General features: G+C 41.9%; 2 protein-coding genes and 1 long non-coding RNA gene across 18 annotated transcripts in view; 2 read left to right on the top strand and 1 right to left on the bottom strand.

Annotated features, from left to right (window-relative positions):
• The window catches only part of LOC122861361, a 28,855-nt gene extending 20,424 nt beyond the window's left edge, over positions 1 to 8,431 (top strand). The window contains exon 3 of the long non-coding RNA XR_006374481.1: positions 5,743 to 8,431. This is a non-coding gene — a long non-coding RNA (uncharacterized LOC122861361). The remainder of the gene's footprint in view (positions 1 to 5,742) is intronic.
• A 6,655-nt stretch (positions 8,432 to 15,086) lies between these two features.
• dbx1a (developing brain homeobox 1a) lies at positions 15,087 to 18,369 on the top strand. Its single transcript, XM_044223820.1, has 4 exons — positions 15,087 to 15,542; positions 15,658 to 15,759; positions 17,306 to 17,508; positions 17,645 to 18,369. Exons 1-4 carry the CDS (start codon positions 15,200 to 15,202, stop codon positions 17,933 to 17,935), a joined length of 939 nt encoding a protein of 312 aa, XP_044079755.1. The 5' UTR covers positions 15,087 to 15,199; the 3' UTR covers positions 17,936 to 18,369.
• A 47-nt stretch (positions 18,370 to 18,416) lies between these two features.
• nav2a (neuron navigator 2a) overlaps positions 18,417 to 21,661 on the bottom strand; it is a 226,694-nt gene continuing 223,449 nt past the window's right edge. For all 16 annotated transcript variants that reach the window (XM_044223117.1, XM_044222433.1, XM_044222523.1 and 13 more), the window contains one exon: positions 18,417 to 21,377. In XM_044223117.1, coding sequence (XP_044079052.1) covers positions 21,252 to 21,377 — 126 coding nt within the window. In that variant the 3' untranslated portion in view covers positions 18,417 to 21,251. The remainder of the gene's footprint in view (positions 21,378 to 21,661) is intronic.

Raw genomic sequence — 21,661 nt, 5'->3', positions numbered from 1 at the left:
TTATGTGAAGTAGTTTGGCAGCATAGACTGAATGCAAGTCTTTGGAATTCTCATCTATTTGAGTATGGTGCTGAAAAGAAAGCTGAAGTGTATTTCCAGTAATTTAGATGTGTATAAAATCATACAGTGCAGTGTTTACAATTACATCTCAGGGGGAAAAAAATCTGATTTAAAGGGCCATTCCACTGCATTTTTCCATGTACAAACTCAAAATGTTCAGCATCCCAACATCTATGGAATCTGATGTACAAGAAGCTGTAAATTCAATGGAGTGAATATAATTTTGATTCAGTGATTTTGAAAATTTAACCTCTCCAGTTGAAAACTGAGATGGTTTAATTCTACAATTCAAATGGAAGAGCTGCTCACAGCTAGTTTCAAAAAAAAGAGAGAGAGAGAAAGCAAATTGTGGACAACAGGGCAACAGCTTCAATGATGTCTTGGAAAACACAAATGTTCTCTAAAAAATCGCGGTTTCGCTTTATTTAGATAGTCCATCTACAGATAGTTTATAGAGTATTTGTAACATTTCAACAGCTTATTAGTGGAGATTCAACTATTTAACTGTTTCATTTTAAACATAAGTATTGGATCAGACTCGGTATGAGCAGGTACCTAAAATTAAAGGACTCTGATCAGGGCCAAAAAAAACTTGATAGGGACATGCACAGTTGAAAATATATGAAAGTAATAGTGATTTGTTTTGGTTACATAGAAATGAGAAGCCTTACTGGAAGAGATAGTCACTTGTTTGTTAGTGACTTTGACGATAAGGCACTTATTGGCAGGATGGTTGGGGATACTGGGTGGTGGTAGTGGTGGAGTGGTTGGCAGCAGATAGGAGGGGTAGATGGAGAAGAGTGGAGGAGGAGGAGGTGGTGGTGGGCAGGTCACACTGGCTCTATTCAGGCCCTAAGACAACACCACACAGAATGATAGACTCCTCAGGATTGTTTGTCCCTCACGGCCCATTCTCCCTCCTGTCTCCCTCAATGGCACCCTTAGCCGCACATGAGAGGCTCTCACAGGTACCAGAGAGAGAGAGAGAGAGTGTGTGTGTGTGTGTGTGTTTGAAGGGTGGAGCGGGGTGGTGGAGGTGGGGTTGTATTTTAGAGATAAAGCCTCCTAGTCCTATGGTTGATTGCCCCGCTATAGACACTCACTCAGTGGCTCTGAAAGGCTCCCTCAGACACCAGTGAATAAACTCTTACTCTTACGCTTCCATACATCACCCTCCACCTCCCCTCCACCCTCCTCTTCTGGCAGATCCACCCCCTCCGCTCTCTCACTTAGAATTTTTTGGGGATTTGAGCACAACCCCTCAATCCCTCCTCCCTCACAAATCTCCACACTTCTCCAAAAAAAAAGTCTTTGCTTTTCTCTCAACCTTTTCATGCTTACAAACGTTCATGACTCACAAAATGGACAGTCACCATTTCCATATTGACTATTGTTGGTACAACACTGCTATTTGGATATTCATGACATATCGAAACACTGTTAAGGTTAATTTATTTCAGAGTACTTTTTTTACTTTACAGGAAGGTCATCAGTATCAAAATCTAAAATCAGATATTTGTGGATAGTGGTATTTTGTAAGCTTCCTCTGTTCATATTACTCTTGTATTTATTACTGGCTGCTGATACATAACAAGAATCACATCTGATAGGTAGTGCACTCCTTAAACTCCTTAAAGTTTGACAGCTGATCAGATTAAGCAGTGGCAGGAAACAGAAGTGCTGCCCTCTGTCAGTTGTCTTCCTTCCTGTCGACACATGAAAGAGACAGATGCTGAAATGGCGATGTTATCAAGCTAACCATTAGCCTGCATCTCTAAAGAGGCTAGTTGTGGCTCCTGTCAGCAGTTTCCTGGCCGCAGGAGGAATCCATCTGGCACTTATTGGCACAACAGGATGAGCTGACTAATTCGTCCTGACTGATCAGAGGTGGGAGGTTACTAAATACATTTACTTATAAGTTACCAAGTAGTGTAGGAACACAGTTTTGATGTACTGGTGCTTTACTTTCCATTTTGGGAGACTGTCTATTTTCCCTCCAATTCAGCGGACAATATTGAACCTTTTACGTGATGGCATTAGTTGGTAGTTATACTTTGCAGATTCAGACTTTCCACTCAACATGATATAAGCTCATAAAATACTGCTGTTGATGGTAGTAAATCTCAGAAAATGTTCCGAACTCTTGATACACTCGATACCCCACTATCGACAGGACATGGATCGTCTGTGCCTTCCAAAACAACAAAATTACAAATCACTGTCAGAAAAATAAATCAGTTTTATGATCTGACAACATTATAGTTAAGGTTTGGTTAGGTTTAGGCACAAACACCACTTGGTTAGGTTCAGGTAAAGATCATGGTTTTGGTTAAAATGACTACTTTGTTAAAGATAGGGGACCTTCGTTGTCATTGTCACATTAATAACCACATGATTTATGGTTAGGTAACGACTGCGTACAAGGTTAACGGAAACCAACGTTGACTGTTGGTAGGAAACAGGAAGTGAACAGCGCTCTCCGTTAATGTCCTGCGTTTTGTAGACCCATCCATCCACCCCGACCTCTATAACAACGTCACGTTGCTTCTGCTTTGCTCCTGGCGGAAAAGCGTCATAATTCCTACAATTGGCAGAGGCTTTGTCACTTGAAAGTACGCATATACTGTTTTTGTGGATTTGCTGAAACGGTTGATGCTGTCAATTTTTGTGGGAGGACACTCTCGAATTTACTCAAATAGAGGAGGGCAGTTAATCCTTCAATTTATCTGAGAGGAGAAAAATCCCCCAAATTGGATATATGAGGGGTGTTTTGTACCTAGGGTGGGGATTTTTATTTTCCTGAAACTCTGAAAAGAGGCATTTCTCACAATGATTTTTTTTTTTTCTTCTGATGCCTGAATAAGTTTTAATACTGATATTTGTTTACTATTACTATATTTCCATACTGGCTGTACAACTTTCACTACTGCAGCTGACCAAAAAACAAAACATCTTCCAGGGATAATGGGGAAAATGAAATAAAGAGCAAAAGCAAGTTAATGTTTTGCTGATCGATGTGTTCTGCAGAGTAAAACAGAGGAAAAATTCAAACGGATATTTTGAATGCAGCTCAGCACCCATGTAGTCTCTCGACAGTGTAGAACTGTGCAGTGAAGATGAACAGAGAGTCAATACACCCTCAAAGACCTGGGCGGTGAGGCTTTCCACACAGCAGTTTGATTGACACTGCTGGTCATAGGCAATGAACTCAACTCTCTCATTCTTTTATTACTCTTCTGTCGCTCCAGGGTTACATGTGAGGGATCTTAAAATAAAGTTTTACAGTTATTCATTTTTTTTGTTTGACTGTTAATTAGTCTTCCCCTTCCCCAACAGTGACACTATACAAACATACATTTCCATTCTTAAACCCCTGACTTCCCAGTCACTGTCATACATTTACATTTTCTAACCTTTATATGTAAAGCCAAGTGGCTAGAGGAGCTGAATGTTGCCTCCTTATGTTGCAGCATGGTTTAAGCCATTCAAATTCAGCCTCAGTGTGGAGGTACAGGGCTTTGCATATTCCTCAGTCCTCGGGGACCTTAGCACAGGCAGGCCTACCTTTGTCTGCACCTCAGCCTGTGGACCTTTGGGAGTTCTTTGCTCTGATCAGGCCTCCATTTAAACAAGTGAAACAAAAACAGCATTTAAACCAACCAGATTCCCTCCATCAGAGGTTTATATGCAAGCTGTTGCCCTTCTGCTCCTGGTCCGCTGGTAAATGCTAATTACTCAGGTCTTTACATTATTTCCTTATCTGCACTTTCATCTAGTTTACCTGCTTTTGTAAATATTAAAATGAAACTGCATGGTGTAATAGTGAATTTTCTGAATAGAAGGTAAAGATTTCGCTCAGTTCTGTTTCATTGAGGGGAAAGTAGGCCAAGTGATTAGTTGTCTTTTTTCTTCAACTGTTATTTTCTTTTTAATGACACATTCAGGCACTTCAAAATTGTCTTCAACAATAGATCTAATATAGCCTTCCCTCCAGCCCTCTCCTTCACCTCTGTTTCAATCGTCTCACACACTTGTGAGGAACTATGGCTAAATTAGTCTGCTTAGAAACGGAGAAGTGCCTTAATTAAAACTTCATCCTCCCTCCAAATCCCCCACTCCACTTTATCCGTCTCTTCTCATCCTTATTCCTCCTCTGTGGCCGCGTCTCATCCAGCAGACAGAAGGGGGACATCGTTGACTTGCACTCCAAGGCCTTCACTTGTTTGCCGGCCTCAATAGAAACTCCCCGTTAGATACAATGACCTTGCAAATTAAAAGAGTGACTGTCCAAATTAAATCAAGCAAGGCAGCCCCATGCAGGCAGCCGGGCTCTCAGTCTGAGCTTAGCCTGCTCTCTGCTCACCCCCCCTGCTTCCAACCCTTCAGTCTTTCTCATAAGCGAGAGGTGAGCAGAGAGAGTGAATAGAGGTTTTCTTCACAGTCCTCCTTGAGATGCTACTTCTTGCTAATTAACTGGTGCTCTTTGTCATCTCCTCTGAGAGTATGAAGAACCTTGGGGGGACTGAATAGAGCTTTCTCAACTGGCAACCCTTGCCAACTGTCTCTTGCTCTCATGCACTCGTCATTCTGCTCTCTTTGTCAGATGTTGCAATAGCGAATGAATTGATAGTGCTTTTATTAATTAGTTTTTTTGCACGCTGTCAATTCCATTATCATTGCTAACTTGTGAATTTTTGGAGGGAAAGGACTGGTTGTGATCGAAACTTTTGTGCTTGCCGGTCATTAAAAATTAATTTTTCAAATGAAAGAGGAGTAAAAACATTAACTTCAAAGTGTGTGTAGTCTCTTTGCATGTGCATCAGAATCAGAAATACTTTATTGATCCCCGAGGGGAAACTCTTTTGCTACAGCAGCTCACTATCACATCAGTGTACACAGGAATAGAAGTACTGAGCAAAAAAATATAATACACTATAATACAGGTCAGAAAATAAATTAAGTACCAAGTGGGTATAAGTATAAAATAAGTGAAGTACAAAGTGGGTTTACCAGTTGATGATGATGATAATAATATGGTATATGGTAATAGTGCATGAACTGCCAAGTTAAGTGTAGCTTATTAAGATTATAATGAGACGGAGGATCGACGGAGCTACGGCAACAGGCAGCATGCACGTTGGCATATGCGCACTAGACTGAATGCAGCTGTAATCCCTGGACTCAGGAAACTATCATGGCCTGTTATTTCTAATCCTTGAAATATTGTCCCAGTTCAATAAATGGTGTAAAATTGGAACATATGTCATTATTCTGTAGAGTTTTCATTATACCGTGATTGCCTGTTTGTCATCTCATCCTAGCCTCCTTTCACAGACCATTCCTCACAAGCTGCAAACATCCCATATAACAGTAATTGCAAATAATGTAATTTTTTCAGCAAACATGCAGAAACTTCAGTTTCTCAGATTGCATGGATGATTGCTTCGGATTTACTTCAAGGAGATGCATGAGTAAAACTATGTGTCTGCCTCTAACAACAAATGGTAGCTATAATTTCCCATCCATCTACTGGGATTTTGGAGATTGTCTGAGATCTGGCCAGGCTGCGCTGGTTGGACACACGTCGTAAAGCTAATAGGGTTGGACTCCCAGACTGTGACACTGAGATTTGCTTCTCCCTTGATCAATTAGTTTCCGCTTGTCCCACTGTATCTGCTTCAGAGCAAAGACTGTAAAGATCCATCAAACCCTAGACGCAAAGGCAAGACGATGGGAAAACATTCAAGGAGAACCATTGCCATGGATAATAGCTGGAATTACACTGTCCTGTGAAAACTAGAAAGTAAAACAACTGGAACCAAAAACTCTGTCTACGTGTGTGGCAGGGCAAACAATAGGTCACTCTCTAAGTTTTTACATCTTCCCTAAACAGAAGGCAAGTTGTAAGAGCAGGTTGAGCTCCTTCCATCCTTAACCCAGCTCATATTTTACCAAATGAAAGGATGACGTCCCTTCTCGAAGCTTTACCTCATGTGATTATCTGAAGGCAAGTGAAAGTTTCAAATTCCTGCTCTGCGGCTCGTTGTCTTTGGAGTGGACTCTCTCTCAGGCCATTGTGCTCTCCTTGACCTTAAGTGTCTTATCATTTGGCCCTGCAGGGCAGAGGTCACTCTGCAATAGTTGACCCTTCCCCCCTGCCCGCTCCATTCGGCTTTTGCACAAGTACAAGAGGTCTCTAGGAAGACTCTCCAGCTAAAGATAATATACAAAGTACTCTGAGATATACCCCAATGCACCTTTGAGTGACCGGGAATGGAAGACGGAAAAGTTGACGAAGATTCAGAGGATTCAGACCAAGATTTACAGACATCAGCAGTCTTCTACAAAGTTTCTGAATGCTTTGCTCTTCCATGTTATTTCTGGTGAACTGGCTTAACCCCACATCCTGGTCATGAGTTCATCATGAAAGGCCACTTGCAATCCTGGTGTCTCTTTGTTTAGTCAGCTGATAGCTGGGGGAAATAAACGTGAAAGTACTCCTGCGTCTCACTGTCTCTGATCTGGATAAACTGTGTCATTTCTCGCTTATTAAGCTGAAACGGCTCTGAGCTCAACATGGCTGCTAAACCTGAGGAGAGAGGAGGCGTGAAGAAGAAGAATGGGGGAAATGGACTGCAGGAGATGGTGAAAGGGATAGACGAGTGATGGTTTGGGGAACTGACAAGCCTGAAGGGGGGAGTTAAAGACCTAGTGGAAGAGAGGTCAACTCACCTAGGGCCTATTAGATCCCCCATAATGCAATGATGGGATCAATTACAGGCCACACTGGGACTAAAAACCAGCACAGGCCAGTGGCTCCAAATGGCTGTATGTGACTTTGTGGCTGTTTGTGCTGTGGGGAAAGTCGGTCAGGCCACATTACTGCTGTCTGTATGACCAAAGACCCTGACCATCCTGATGGTCATCATGCCTCACAGAGTTTCAACAGGGTAAATGGACCGGCTGATGGTCCACATCCGGGTTGAAGAAAACTGCCGTGGCCCCGTCAGCTTCTGCTGCGGCAGCCAGCAAACTGCCACCTCACACTGAGGCCCACAGATGTTTCAAACCATGTGGCTGCTGTCACGGCTTTCTCAACGGATGTTTGATTTACCATCTCCCAATGTTTAACAAACGTTGTATGACTGCATTATTGCACAACCTATGTTGACTAGACACTAGATAAGGATATGCAGTGCATTTCCTTATTATTATTTTAAGTATTATGACAGACATTTTCTTTATGTTTTGGCGCTGTACTGCAGTACATTGGGTGTGAAATGAAACAACAATTACAATGTTAACATGCTGGTTCTCAGGGCTGCAACTAATTGCTATTTAATTCTCAATTAATCTACTGATTTTTTTTATTTTTATTTAATCGGTTCTGGCCATCACAAGCTCTCAGAGCCTAATGTAACATTTTCATATTGCTTGTTTTGTCCAACCAATAACCTAAAACCCAAAGATTTTCACTGAAATAACAGAGAGGAGCAACAAATCCTTTGAGAGGCTGGAACCAGATAATTTTATTGCATTTTTGCTTGATAAATTTTTCACACAATTCATGAAAAGTGGTGTTGATTAATTTTCTGTCGATCATTATTGGTAACAATGGTACTGATTATTTCGGCACTGCTTTCAGTTTACATCCACATTAGATGAACAGTGTAGCAACTGTGTCCATTTAATACACAATTCCCCAATTTTAGACAAAAAGTAATTAAACAAGTTAACATAATCTTAAATAAAGCCATTTAATATTTGGTGTCATATCATTTGTAGTCAGTGACGCATACAACAACAGACACTAGGTACTATGTCTTCCCTGATGACATAGTGCCTAGGCTTGTACTGCAGCCATCTTCACTTCCTTGTTGTTTTTCAAACTGGTCCTTAGTGAAATAGTTGGATTAGTTGGACTGAGGTCATGCAATGGTTATCTGGACAGTCCAGAACATTCCACTGTTGACCACATGTTGCGATCATTGTCCTCCCGCATTGTTCTAAAATTGTGCACTGTGTATAAAGGGTGTTAATAGTCCTGCACTGATAATTTAATGTTAACACCTCCAAATTAACGCTGAAAGTTAGCACTTTAACATCATTGTCACTGTTTCATTTCAAATGAAATGGGCTAGAGAACAGAGACAAAACGATACAAAATGTGTTGTTGTCTTAATAGTTTGACTGCACTGTAGCTTCAACATGATAGTGGGCTAAAACAACACACTACAATAATGCTTAAGAAAGAAATTCAGCTTGTGAATTCATCCAAATATTTAAAGTCAGTTTTGGAGTATGTGAAACTTCAAATGAAATCCACAGAATCTGAAGGTCAGCAGTGTTTTCTTTGGTCATGTTCATTCATGAAAACAAACACTGAATTTTTGCTCCTGCCTCCGTTTTTTTTTTTTTTTTTTTTTTTTTTTTCCTCAACGTGAAAGAAGATAAGTGGAAAAAGCTAAATGTTCTGTCGTTTTGTTGTTGATCTTCGATTAATCATGAGAGGCCAAGTGCAAGAACCGTGTCCAGCCTTGTTTATGCAGGGCTCAGCTAGGGCCCTTTTTAAATACACACACACACACACACACACAGTGGCACATGCAAACACACTCTTGTGCAGCAGGAGCAGCAGCAGCACTGAAAAGATCACTGGTTTCCTCCTGTTATGCAAATGCATCAAAACGCTTGAGTGAGAATTATATATGAATCCAATGAGGCTTTTTCTCTCTTTTAGAAATGCTTAGCCACAAGTACTGAGAGCCCTCAATGGCAAGCGTCCGCTTCACTCCCTGGCCATGCGTATTATTCAGCTTGACGAGACGCAAACTGACATAAGCACCCGGGCTCACTTTCACCCAGTGGCAATCCGATTATATGGCCAACACAGCATCAATGCTGCAGGGCCAACAGGCAGTGAAGTCCGTCAAGCATCCCCTCCTCCACCCAAGCCCCTTCTTTCCCCATTCATACCTCCTTCTTCTTCAACTGCCCTGCACAGCTACCCCTCCCACACACACTCGCACACATACACACACGCTTCTTCAAGCCTCTGGCCTGGAGGTTTGTTGTTTACTGGGGCCGGAGTCCTCAAATAGCAAGTTTTAGCCCAAACAAAACATTCTTGGAAAATAGTGAAGTAAAACTTTTAACGGCTCCTTTTTTATGGACTCATCTTTCACTGTGCTAAAACAAACAGTATTTCCTCATTTCATAATCGTTTATGGTGGACAAAATCCTGCAAACAGGCATTTTATTGCATTTTTTCTCAAGCTTGTCCTTGCCGGCTGTGCAGCTCTGCAGAGCACAAAGACAGTATTAGGCAGCTGCATGTGGTAGCCTTCTGAACCCTGTCTAGTGCCTGTTCATTCCATAATAATCAGATATTAGTGGCTATATCTATATCAGACAACTGCTGCAGGTTGGCCAGACCAGGAGAGTCACCTCTAATGTCACGACGGGACTCCTAAGCTAAACCGGTGTTGACAACCACACAGCCTGGCCTTCTTTTCCGTGCTGCGCAGTGACGCTTGGGTCCTCAGACGGGGCACCCGTTGAAGCAGTGGGTGTTTACATGACGCTACCCGAAAAGACTGCCAGGTGCTCGGGGGTTGGACTGGAGGCTCCTCTTGCAAATCGCCCCGCATCCGTGAAACTAATGTAGAGATGAGATTAAACTTGCAGAGAGATACATTTGCAATTGATTAACGCTGAGCTACTGTGACAAATTGTATATACTTTTGAGGGAGTGTGTGCGAGTCTTTGTGTGTTTGTTTGTGTGTGTGTGTGTGTGTGGACTTTATACAATACAATATCACTGCCAGATTATTGTTAAAACTAGAGAGGTTGGTTAGATAACAATTACTTACACACCTGATTCTGAGTTATTTTTGAGCACCAGATGCTTTTGTCAGAAAACCAGGATTAAAATATTTAGATCTGAATAACTTCTAATCATTTCAGGTAGAGTTTAATGAGCCAGTGGAGGATGTTCCACCTGCCTGCCTGTCCCTTCTAAAACAAGGATTTAGAGGACTACTGTGCTTCCTCTGCACCCCTCTGTTTTGTCTGGTATTAATGAGCAATTAACTTTGCATACAAGGTCACGGACAATGGTATTGGTTGTCAGATTATGCTAATGCTGTTGGCTGTGGCTGCACTGAAAGAGGACAGGGAATCCCTGTGAATAGAGAGGGTTGTGGCCTTTCTCCAAGATGAGAAAATGATATGCAAACTGTACCAACATGTGCTTTAAGAGGATTAGGACACCATTCGACATCCATACTGACAACTGCTAATAAATGAACAGCAAAAAGGGGAGGCAAGTGTCCCAGTCTGGACCAGAAAGAGCAATTCTGTTCCGAGGCTTTCTGCAGTTTAAAATGGAACTTGTTTGTTACAGTTTGGACAGTTAATGTAAATGTGAAATGCATGTTCTTAATGGCGTGATTTGATGAATTGTAAACGTGGGGGGTGAAGATGAGATCAAAAATTATGAAAAAAGCCCAACTGAAAGAATTCACTGTGGGGTGAAGCAGATGAAAAAAAAAACAGCCTGGGGTGAAACTAAGAAGTTGAACTCCCATGGCCAAGTGAGAGGGAACAGGTGCAGCCAGAGTTCATACAGAGCGCTTTGTGCACTGATATGGCTCCAGTCCATTTGGGGAAGAGGGAGGGGCCCATGTTTAATACAAAGTTAATATCGATTTAATGCTTGTCACTGCTCTTCTGAATCTTGTGGCATTGCTAATTCGCTCAGTGTTGAGCGGGGCTTTTGCACCTCCTGCGCCAGATGCTGCAGGGACCTTCAGTGCCACCGGCGAGCTGAGGTGAAGCTGCGGCCAAAACACCCCAAGTGGGAGCCGCTGCTGAGGTGAAGCCCGGTCACAAACTGAATCCGCTGAAATAGATGTTTGGTTAACTTCACATGGCAGGAGCGAGGATTCATTTCAGCTTCATCTGAAACCTATATGAACTGTGACATTTTAAGGCACAACAGGCTCAAGTCTGAAGTAGTGCAAATAATGTGCAATGGTGGCAGAAGTATTCAGAAACTTTACTCAAGTAAAAGCAGTACTACAATAGAAAAATGCTTCTTTGCAAGTAGACGTCCTACACTCGAAATTTTACTTTAAGTAAAATTATGTACAAAATTGGACATATGAGCAACAAGATCAGAAGTATCAAAAGTAAAGGTATTTATTATGCAGAAGGGCTCCTTTCTGGGTGTTATTTTATATCATTGGCTTATTTTTTAATGCTTTATTAATATACAGGCAGCATGTTAATGTAGCTGGTTGAAATGGAGCTAATTATAACTACTTTATGTACTCTTGGGTACTTTAATCTGTAACAATGCATCACGATTTGTATGTAAAATCTGAATCTGCAATGTAATAAGTAGCTTTCAAATAAGTATAGTGAAATATGAAATGTCATAAAATGGAAATATTCAAGTAAAGTTTAAGTACTTGACAGTAAATTACTTTCCACCATTGTTAGTTTACACAGAAAAATCCCCATAAAGGTCCTATAATATTCAACATTAAAATTCAGCTTTATTTACTCAAACTTCTCTTTAAACCCCTTTTTAATAACAATATTACAATATCACTGTAATGTTGTTAGACACTTCTAGTATGTATGGCTATTCAGTAGTGAGTCTAAAGCTAATCTATATCTATCTGTTTTCTATTATTGGCACTTGTAGATAAATAATGTAATATCCATAAACTGACATAGTTTTGCTGGGATGTTTTTTATGATATCCGAAAAATGTATTAAAAGATTATTGCCTGGTTGTATTAGGCAGGCATGTACTGCAACAGAAAATGGCTAAATGGTCAGGATGGATGTGTTACCTGAAATAAAGCGTTTCATTTACCAAACCCTGATGGAGTTGGATGCGGGGCTCAGTGGCTGCAGGGCTGAGATGGATGGACTGGTGACCAGTGTCATATACGAGGCTGCAACCAGTCAGCACAATCTGTTCATCCCCCGGTTAAGTGAAAAGATGGGGAGTTCCCTTGCCTCGGTGCGTCCACGTCACCGATAAATAATGAGGGAATAATAAACAGTTAACCACCTGTCGGACCCGCGGCACAATGGGGCGGCCCATAGAGAGCCTCTCATGCATGGGTAACATATTTACTCAGCCCCTTTCACTTAACGAAGCAGAAAGAGACCCAAGACAATGGTTAAGTTCATCTATTTGGTAAAGTGGCACGGCCCTGTCGGAAAAAGTACGACAATACCATAATATTCTGTAATAAATATATTGTACAAAATATTGCTGGACATATCTAGGAAACCATAAATTAATTTAGCAATATCATCAGTTTAAGTGTCGGTCGTCTACTGGTAATCCCTATAGGGATATTATATCATAAGTGATTAGTGTGTGTGTGTGTGTGTGTGTCCATAAGTGATAAACATCAAGGAAATCGCTATTAGCCCACCATAAGTGAACATAAACATAACGTAGTGCCAGTATGAATATAGACTATAAAACGCTAAAATGCCACGTTGAATATTGTAAGAATACAAATATTAATACATATGAGCCGATGCAATAGTAAACATTAAGCATCAGACACCACCGTAAACTCACAACTGCGCACCACTGACACAATAGTAGTAATAATAATAATAATATTGCATTGGACCTGGTGATAGAGAGGCAAGAAAATACTACAAATGATCCTGTAATCCCATGTAAACTTTAACATGGGTTGAATCCCATAATTATACGTGATGGGACTTCAGTGGGCTCTAACAGGGGGAGTGGGTGTTGTTGGTGGTGGTAATATTTCAGAGATGTGCTTTTAATGGCTTTAATTCAGCCGCAGCCAGCTGTTTTTACTCTGCCTGGTAAAGGAGCGGGGACGTGGCAAGCTTGCAAAGCTCGTAGAAATTAGTCTCGGTCAGCCAGAGCAGCCTATGCTTCCTGCTAACCATCTGCTTACCGCTCACAAAAGGAGGATTTCGGGCAGCCAAGTAAAGGAATACGGGCTCATAAAAAAGCTTTGAAGGTCTTGTTACTTATTGGAGGTGTAGCTGTGGTGACGAAGCGCTGTGTTAACGCCTGTTTGTGCGTCCTGCGCTCATAAAGCAGACGCACCTCTGATAAGCGTTGACTCTCTCCAAAGGATCATTTCACGGAGGCGTTCCCTTTTAATTATCGGATTGTGGCCAGTTTATATTAGATTGGTGTTGAACCACGTATCATTATCTGAGCTGAGCCCAAATGATGCAAACTGACTGTTTACTTCAGGCAGAAATGTCACTTAATGAATAAAGCAGAAGGACTAATGTGGACAAACCGGGTGCCGTAAAATTGCCTTTAAATGAAGTAAAATTTTGTTTACACACTTTTAATTAACACTGAGCTTTTCTTTAGGTTTTTTTATTGACTTATATGAACATTAAAAATTTCACATAACATTTTCAGAGTCATAATGGCTAGGAAAACATTAAAATATGCTAAAAATATTACAGTAGCCTAATAATTAATATTATTTGGTTCGTAATGTCTCGAGACGACAAACAGGCTCATAAGTCCTTAATACAGGGATATATTACGGAGGTGTGTTATTTCGTTAAGTGGGAAACGAGTTTAAAAAAAAATGAAAACCAAATGTTAGTGTAAAAGAACTAGCTTGTAAACCGCAATTTAAACTTATAAATGAAAATATTAAGTCGAGAGCTAGGCTATATGTCAATGAAAGGCATAAATGAAAAAAATCAACCATAGACAAATTAATATACAGATTAATAAAATCGAATAGGCCTACTTAATAAACATTTCTATTTTTTCGTTTCTTGAATGATTTTAAATCTAAATCCAACTTTTTGTTTTATTGTGTTTCTTATTGTAATCGAGTTTTAAACTGGCAACAATTAGGCGTTTTTTTTCCCTTCTTCGGGTCTGCAAGGCATTTCTCGCCTGATTGCTCTGCTTTAACGGGTTTTCAGGGGCAAAGCTGACAGAACACGACTATCAGGCTCCAAGTCGCTTTAATAAGAGTTTTATATGGGGTCTCAGTGTCCGCTCATATGAATGCGTTTTAAATCAAATCACAGATGCACTTTTATTCAGCCGGTTAAAATAGCAGAACAAAACCGTCTTTAGAAATAAAGCTTTTTATTCCACTGGGCTTTTTTTTTCTGAAGCCGAGAGAGGGAAGGAGAGAAAGGCCGAGGGGCGCCTCCTCCGCAGCTGAGGGTGACAGTTAGTTCATGGTTAACAGGATCATGAGCGCACGGCTCAGGCCGCACACTTCTCCTGTGCGCACTGAGCTGCGGCTCTGCGCGCTGAATGAAGCCTGTGCAAAAAGAGTGATATTTAACACATCTGTTAAAGCGTTTTGATAGCAGAAATCCGTTTAAGACATTATTCCATGACGAGGGCCAGATTGAGTGTTGAGAATCCTATGAAACCCTAAAACTGATTTACATATGAGATGCTGCGCAGCGTCAGCAACTAATGTAGAAAATGTAGAATTAACAATAAATGTAGATAAGATAAATCAGTTATTCTGTTAACGGTATTAGACCGTTTAAAGCCGATTTATCTACCTGTAGGTGTTTGTTTGTGCAGCACTGAAAACCGAATAAAAGAATAATTTTGCATTTAGTAGCCTATATTTTCTATCCTGCATAACAGAAAGACACCCTGAATGGAAAAGAATAAAGTATCTTTTTTTAAGTCCCCATATTATGACTGAATCTGTAAAGATTGCTCTTTAATTAGGCCGCTTGCCTCTGCCAAACAAAACAAATTGAAAAGAAAGTGCTCAACATGCAAAATTGATGACTGAGCCTCTTTTGTGTTGGGGACATTGTGTGTTGCTTGCTTATGAAGTCTAATGCAATCATAAATTGCGTCCTCCGGCCAATCAGTGGGCCGGGGGATGCGGCATGAAAGCGACCCATGTGGAGAACTTTGTTCAGCCCCATTGTTGGGGCTGTCAGCCCTGAGCGGAGGGCCGGGGGGGGGGGCAGGCTGCTATAAAACTCCTCTCCCCAGAGTGAGGAAACCAGAGGAGTTAGCAGCCATTCACACGACTGATTCGCTCCCAGCTACCACAAGGAGTATCTCAGATTTCACACACTGATTTTTTTTAAAGCCGGGACCATGATGATCCCAAGCATCATCGCGCCTCCTGCCCTCTACCAGGGGCTGTACCGGCCCGCCGCCTCTCTGCCGCTCCACCAGACCCTGCCGTCGGTCTTCCCGACCCACTCCAGCTTTCTAGTGGAGGACCTGCTGCGGATAAGCCGCCCCGCCGCCTTCGTAAACCGGACTGTCCCGTCGGCGAGCGCCTCCCTGCCCACAGCCACCACCACCGTGTCCTTCAGCGGCGCGCCCGCGGTGACGCGCGAATCGTGCTCGCCGAAAACGTCAGTGCCGAGCAGCAAGGACCCAACTTTTCTCAAGTTTGGAGTGAGCGCCATCCTCGCACCTTCACCAAAGACTGGTGAGTAGTCAGACTCCGCTGTGCTTTCGTCCCTTCAGTTTGAGCTGATGTGTTTCTTTAGATTTATTTCTCTCATTCAGGGATGATATTTAACATGTGCGATGTTCCTCCACAGCTTCCTCGCCCCCCGCATTCCACAGCCTGCACTCCAAGACCTTCCCTATCCCCTGCTTTGACGGAACCTTTCACCCCATATTCAGGACGCCTTATTTACCAGGTAGGCGCAACTTTTACGCACTTCCCCTTTATAGATTCATCACTTTTAAGCCTTTAGAATTCTGTCTGAACTAATTGCATTTAGATGTAAAACACTTTCACCCCCTGTCATAGATTTTTACCAGAAAATAAGAAATCACTGTCTTATTAATGGGGACTGCTGGCTCTGGCCCCTACCCGGATCCACCCACCCACCCCCTAATTAACCAATTATCCCAAATCGTCACGCTCTAAATTTGAGGCGGGGTGGCGAGTTATAGTCCCCCCTGCTTCCCATTGGGGGGCGTTTTGGCATTTCCCCGGCCCCGCGTTTTCCCACAGAGCCCGGGGGGCCACCGGGCCGCTGTGGCGGGCAACAAAGCCTTCAGCACCGTGACCAATTTGGTCAGCTCCCACCGGGCGAACCACCCACACACCCCGGAGAGTGACTTTTACCAGGGGGGCCAAAGGCGTGAACTAGTCATGCACTAATTTCCCTATTAGGCGCTATTGAGAGTTTTCAATATTCTCACAAGACCACATAGCGCGTCGTTGTTCCTGATTCTGCTGCGGCGACAGGGCAGCTACAGTCAGGAGGAAGTCCAGTCACCAGTACGCAGAGAGGAAATGTGTCTTGCGCGGTGGGATTTTGAAGTAAAAGCGATTTCTTTAAACCCAACTGCATCCAAAATGTCCCAGCTGGGGAAAGTTTTCCCTGCATGCTGCACGGTCCATAGGATAGGTTACCACTGACCTCCAATCCTCACCCTCTCTGTGCCCTAAACGTTCCTCTCTTCTCCAAGCGGGCCAATCAACGAGTTGAGATAAAGAATAATCTCTTGGAAAAGTCTATAAAGTCGCTAGTCCGTGCTTTCATTCAGGCAAATCATAATGGAGATGGAGTCTTTTCATGGGCTCAGCTGAATGCCTCAACAAAACAACTCCAGCGTCCTGAATAGCTTTTCGTGTTCATTTAATGAAAATGATTTGAAGGCACGAAGAAAAAAAAATTTCCCCTCCACTCTTCACTCCCCCCTCCGGGCATCAGTATTCTGGTATGCAGTTGTGTTTAGTTTGAAAGTGTAAATCTCCTTTTGTTGCGATAATATATGGCCTTCGCCGCCTGTCCAGAGTCTTTTCTGCGTTAGTTCATTACTACACAATTACCGTTCACGGTTTATTAACTCCTCTATCCGCCCTCACAGGGTTCCTTAAAGGATATGCTACCTCTTTACCATACCAATGCGGTTGGGGACCGGCCAATGTGCTAATTAGTCACCTCGTGCCATTTCACTCAAAACGGAGACGTATTGCCCAGTTCCAAAGGGGGAAAACTCCCAATAATAACCGGTTGAAAAGTATGGCCTTAAAGAGAAATCTTATATTCATATAGAGCCTCTATGATGTCTGAAGTTAGATATTAAGTAAGCTATTTCCCATATCCTAGTTGGTCATTTGTGACGGCAGGCTCGTTTTAAGGATAATTCTTCTCTGCGAACAGATTTTCTTCTGAGACGTGGCAAAGAAAAGAAAGCTAACAGGTTCCAATTTCTCTGTTTGTATTGTAGCATCCTCATCCGTTGTTCCTATCCCCGGGACTTTTTCTTGGCCCCTGGCCGCCAGAGGGAAACCCCGGAGAGGGATGCTGAGGAGGGCGGTGTTCTCCGACGTACAGCGCAAGGCCTTGGAGAAAATGTTCCAGAAACAGAAATACATCAGCAAGCCCGACAGGAAGAAACTGGCCTCTAAACTGGGCCTAAAAGACTCGCAGGTAAAACTTCAGGAGTGCTCACAGGTGCTTAAAATGTTCAATATCTCGTGCGTAATCTGCGCGTAAAGATGCTGTTGCGCATTCCACTGCACCTGACGCAGAACTTTGTCACTCACCATTTTCTCCCCATGTACAGGTGAAAATCTGGTTCCAAAACCGGAGGATGAAGTGGAGGAACTCCAAGGAACGAGAGCTGCTGTCGTCCGGTGGCTGCCGCGAGCAGACGCTGCCCACCAAAGCCAACCCGCACCCCGACCTCAGCGACGTGGGCAAGAAGTCCTCAGCCGAGGATGAAGAAGAGGATGAGGAAGAAGTGTTCGGAAGAGAGAGAATGAGGGCGGCAGGGTCTAGCATCTCCTCTCCATCTCTTTCCAGTAAGCACTCAGACTTCTCAGAGTCAGACGAAGAAGAAATAACAGTATCTTAATTTATTTTAAAAAGCAAATATAGAGATATAACCCATGTTTTGTTTTCATGTGAGACTGTGACCAGATTTATAAGAAGCTGCCGCCCTGAAACAAGACCCCATAAATGTCATTGTTCACAATAAGTTTCACTCAAGTTTGTTGCTTCATCAGCGCATGCGCACTGTACAGGATCTGCTTCTGAGACACAATTTGCTGTTTTGCACAGCTTTGTTCAATTGTACAGTATTTTGTACAATTTTGTATGGAAATTTTATGCCAAGAATATTGAGTTCCTTTTACCTTGACCTTGAATAGAGTTGTTTATTGAAAAATGTAGCTATTTCGTTAATAATTTATATGAATTTGTTTAATAAGTATGTTGTATTATGTGCTGTATATATGTTTATTTCACACTTTTTGTACAAATACCAAATAAAATTGTAAACAATTCCAAGTCGAGTGTGTTGTTTAAAAAAAAAAAAAAAAAAACCTTTGACAAAATTCAATCATAAATAATCATTATTTTTATTGAATCACAATAACTTAAGACTAGTACAGTGATAGATTTAATTCTCCGAGCCCTGGACAGACCAGTGATGACAAACAGCACCAATCTGCTCTGATGTAAAGAGACTATACACAAAATACTCCTTTTCAAGTACTGTAACAAATCAGCTAGAAAAAGTCATCAAAATGCTTCAAGATAATTGACTATTTACAAAGTTATGTTACATATAAAAAAAATTTACATAGCAAAGAAGGCTAAACATTCATTGAGTTTGTAAGTAATAAACTGACAGACTGGTCAAATGCTTCAACAACATCCACACCTCTGAGCAGGCTTTACACAAGACAAACAGAGAATCAGTCTCTTTGTGCTTACAAGAACTGTAGCAGGAAAGCCTCTATAAAATACAGACACACACGGACAAAGAACATGGGCAACAAATCGTAAAGTCTTCACAAATCTGGTTCCACGCTGTATGTCTCGGCAGTGCTGAAAACCGCTCAAGGGACAAACGCATCCATTTGGAGATCAGAGTGAATGTTGCATAGGATCGGTGACAAAAAACACTGAAAGCGATGCATGACCCCGGCTTTAAATGTCCGCCTGCCCTTCCCAGAAGGCAGGCTGGGAGGTTTAAATCAAAATACAATATTCTTTATTTTCTAAGCCACAAAAATTATGTCAAACCATTTTACATTATCATTCAACCACAAGTACCTTTATACCTTTAACCTCAGATTAATTATATCACTATAAACAAAGCAGCATATACACTAGTTTTCACTTAATTAGTTAAACATGTTTGTTATGTTTTGTTCATCACAAATCACAGAATCAAAACAGACTATGAGCATGGCAAAAGCACAGTTAAAGGATGGGGATGAGGTATAAAATCAACACGTCTTCTTAAACTTCCCTCATCCAATCAACCTGCAAAGGGTTCTGATTTTGAGCACCGAAACACATCTATATATATATTTGTATATATGTATGTTTCTTTCTTGCTAGTGGTCCAAATATTTACACCAGCTTCACAGCAGCGGGTCATACATGCATACAACTTAATTTGAGACCCAAAGTACTGCTTCTCATTCACGTCTCATTCCCACGGCATTGGTGTTTGATATGATGAGAGGTCGACGCCACTCCTCGACAACTGGAGGTGCTCGAGGAGAGTCGACTCAGAGCCCTGTTAAGTTTACAGCCATTAGACAAATAAAGAATCAGCTAATGCACATAGTCTGTTAGAAAAGAGTAAGGCATTGTTTGTTAAAATTCAGTCCAGCACCAAAAGAGATTTGTGCTACAACAGCCTGTTTGGGCCAATGTGCATGGAGATCTAAAAAGTGGTAGAGGCGTTATTTGTGAAATTACACAGAAAGTTACAACACAGATAGAAAATGGCATTATCTCAAACGTGGTAAAAGTTAAAAGGATAAATCTAGCCATGGTGGATGTTGATTTCCCAGTTAGTGCCCTTTCCTCCTGAAAGACTAAAGGGATTTTGTATGTTAGATTTTGTCCTTGCCTTGCTTTGTAAAATTAGCTACAGCTGTTGTACTGGATAAGAAAAGCTTTTTATTTTCAGCAGGTCTGACTGGTGTCTGTGTGCCCAATAAAACTTATGCACTTAGTATGTTATTCTGCTCCATTTCAAAGGAACTACTTTCTGGTAGAACAACGGTTTCTCAGCTATGAGGCAGGATGTAACCACTGAGGACCTTGATGAAAGCTGCCGTATGATGTGTCACCTCCAAAAGAAACAAAAAAGTGTCAGCAAGGATTGTGGTGAGAACTTTTGGTTAAACTGACCAATCTTGTCTCCTTAGTTTGAAGATTTTTTCCCACAGACTTTGACATTGTTTTGGTGGTGAAGCAATGTTGCTACAGTGTTTGCCGACTTCTTTGTTACCATGTTTTTATCATAATATCCAGGGCTTTGAATGCAGACATTTAACTCAAAAACATTCCAATGTATCTGGTAGGAACTATTTTTATTAGTGCTCTCTTTATTACTTTTCGTGGACACATCTCCTTCACGGACTATTACTACATTATTTTTTTGGCTTTGATATAGTTTGGAGTTGAATGAAACAGTGTCTAGAGTTTGGGATGTAAAATTAATGATCTCTCTGAGGAGCTTTTGGAAGTGTGAGCGGGCATGCTGTAGGACACAACATTCACTTTGACTCGATTTATCCTCCAGCAATCACACAAGCAACTTCAGCCAGAGAAAGGGAGGACGAGCACAAAGCGACTGGCTGTTCATCCATCCAACCAACCAGTGGCAGCCTCATTTGTGTGTTCTCAGCAGCTGGTAGCTCAGGCTCACTGACACTCCAGAGACAAGGGCCTGTATCACCATCTGCAGGCAGCTCAGGTGCACTGCAGCTGGGCAGTCTCTCAGCCTGATGAGCTGGAGCAGATGCTGCGGCTCAGTGGAGGATGGAGGACTGCTGGCTGGTGTTTAAGTATGCTGATGGCTGGTGATGATGGTAATGATGATGCCTCACCAACAGTGACAGGCTGTGTGCTTTTATTCTGTCTGTCTGAAGTAGATTTCAGGCTCCTGACCGAGGAGCTACGGGCCACAGCGGTGAAAACAAAACAAAACAGTACAGTGCAGTAGAAACTTTTGTTGCCCATTTTCTGAAATGCAATTAGAACAGTTTTTTTCTTTTTAAATATTTGGGTTACCTGCACCCAAATTAAGGTGTCTGGATTTTGTGGCATGAAATTTTACTCTCAACGTGAAGTTCTCACAGTGAGAACAGTTCTTATAAAAAGTTCCTCCTAAAAACTGATCCCAGTGTTGCGTTTTGATGGCATCACAGGGTCGACTCCAGCGACGAGTCCAGGATGTCGTCCTGGTGGCTGTTGCTGTTGGAGTCGCTGTCGTAGCTCTGCGGACTCGACGACGTGGCCGCCTCCTTCAGACGCATCAGCATGTTCATCTGTCAGCAGAAACAAGTGTCAGAACTCAGAGATGGAAGAAGCACCTGTTTCCTTCAAGGACTGCCCTGTTACTGAGTTTTGGATGATTTTACTTCACTCTCTATCTTCCACTTAAAATATGTACTGTTTCTTGGACAAAAATAAAAAAATAAACTCAAGCTCCATAGCAAGCTAGTAATCTGTGGAAAGTTAGTGGACCTTGAGTCAAGATTTATTTCTCAAACTACCGTTTCCAAGGTCAAGAATGAATTTAAACATTCTCATTTCTCATTAACGGTTTGTT

This window comes from Siniperca chuatsi, linkage group LG1 (assembly GCF_020085105.1).
Source record: "Siniperca chuatsi isolate FFG_IHB_CAS linkage group LG1, ASM2008510v1, whole genome shotgun sequence".
In the NCBI taxonomy this organism is placed as follows: domain Eukaryota; kingdom Metazoa; phylum Chordata; class Actinopteri; order Centrarchiformes; family Sinipercidae; genus Siniperca; species Siniperca chuatsi.
Note: the sequence above shows the minus strand (reverse complement) of the source record. Positions and strands in the feature narration are given on the sequence as shown.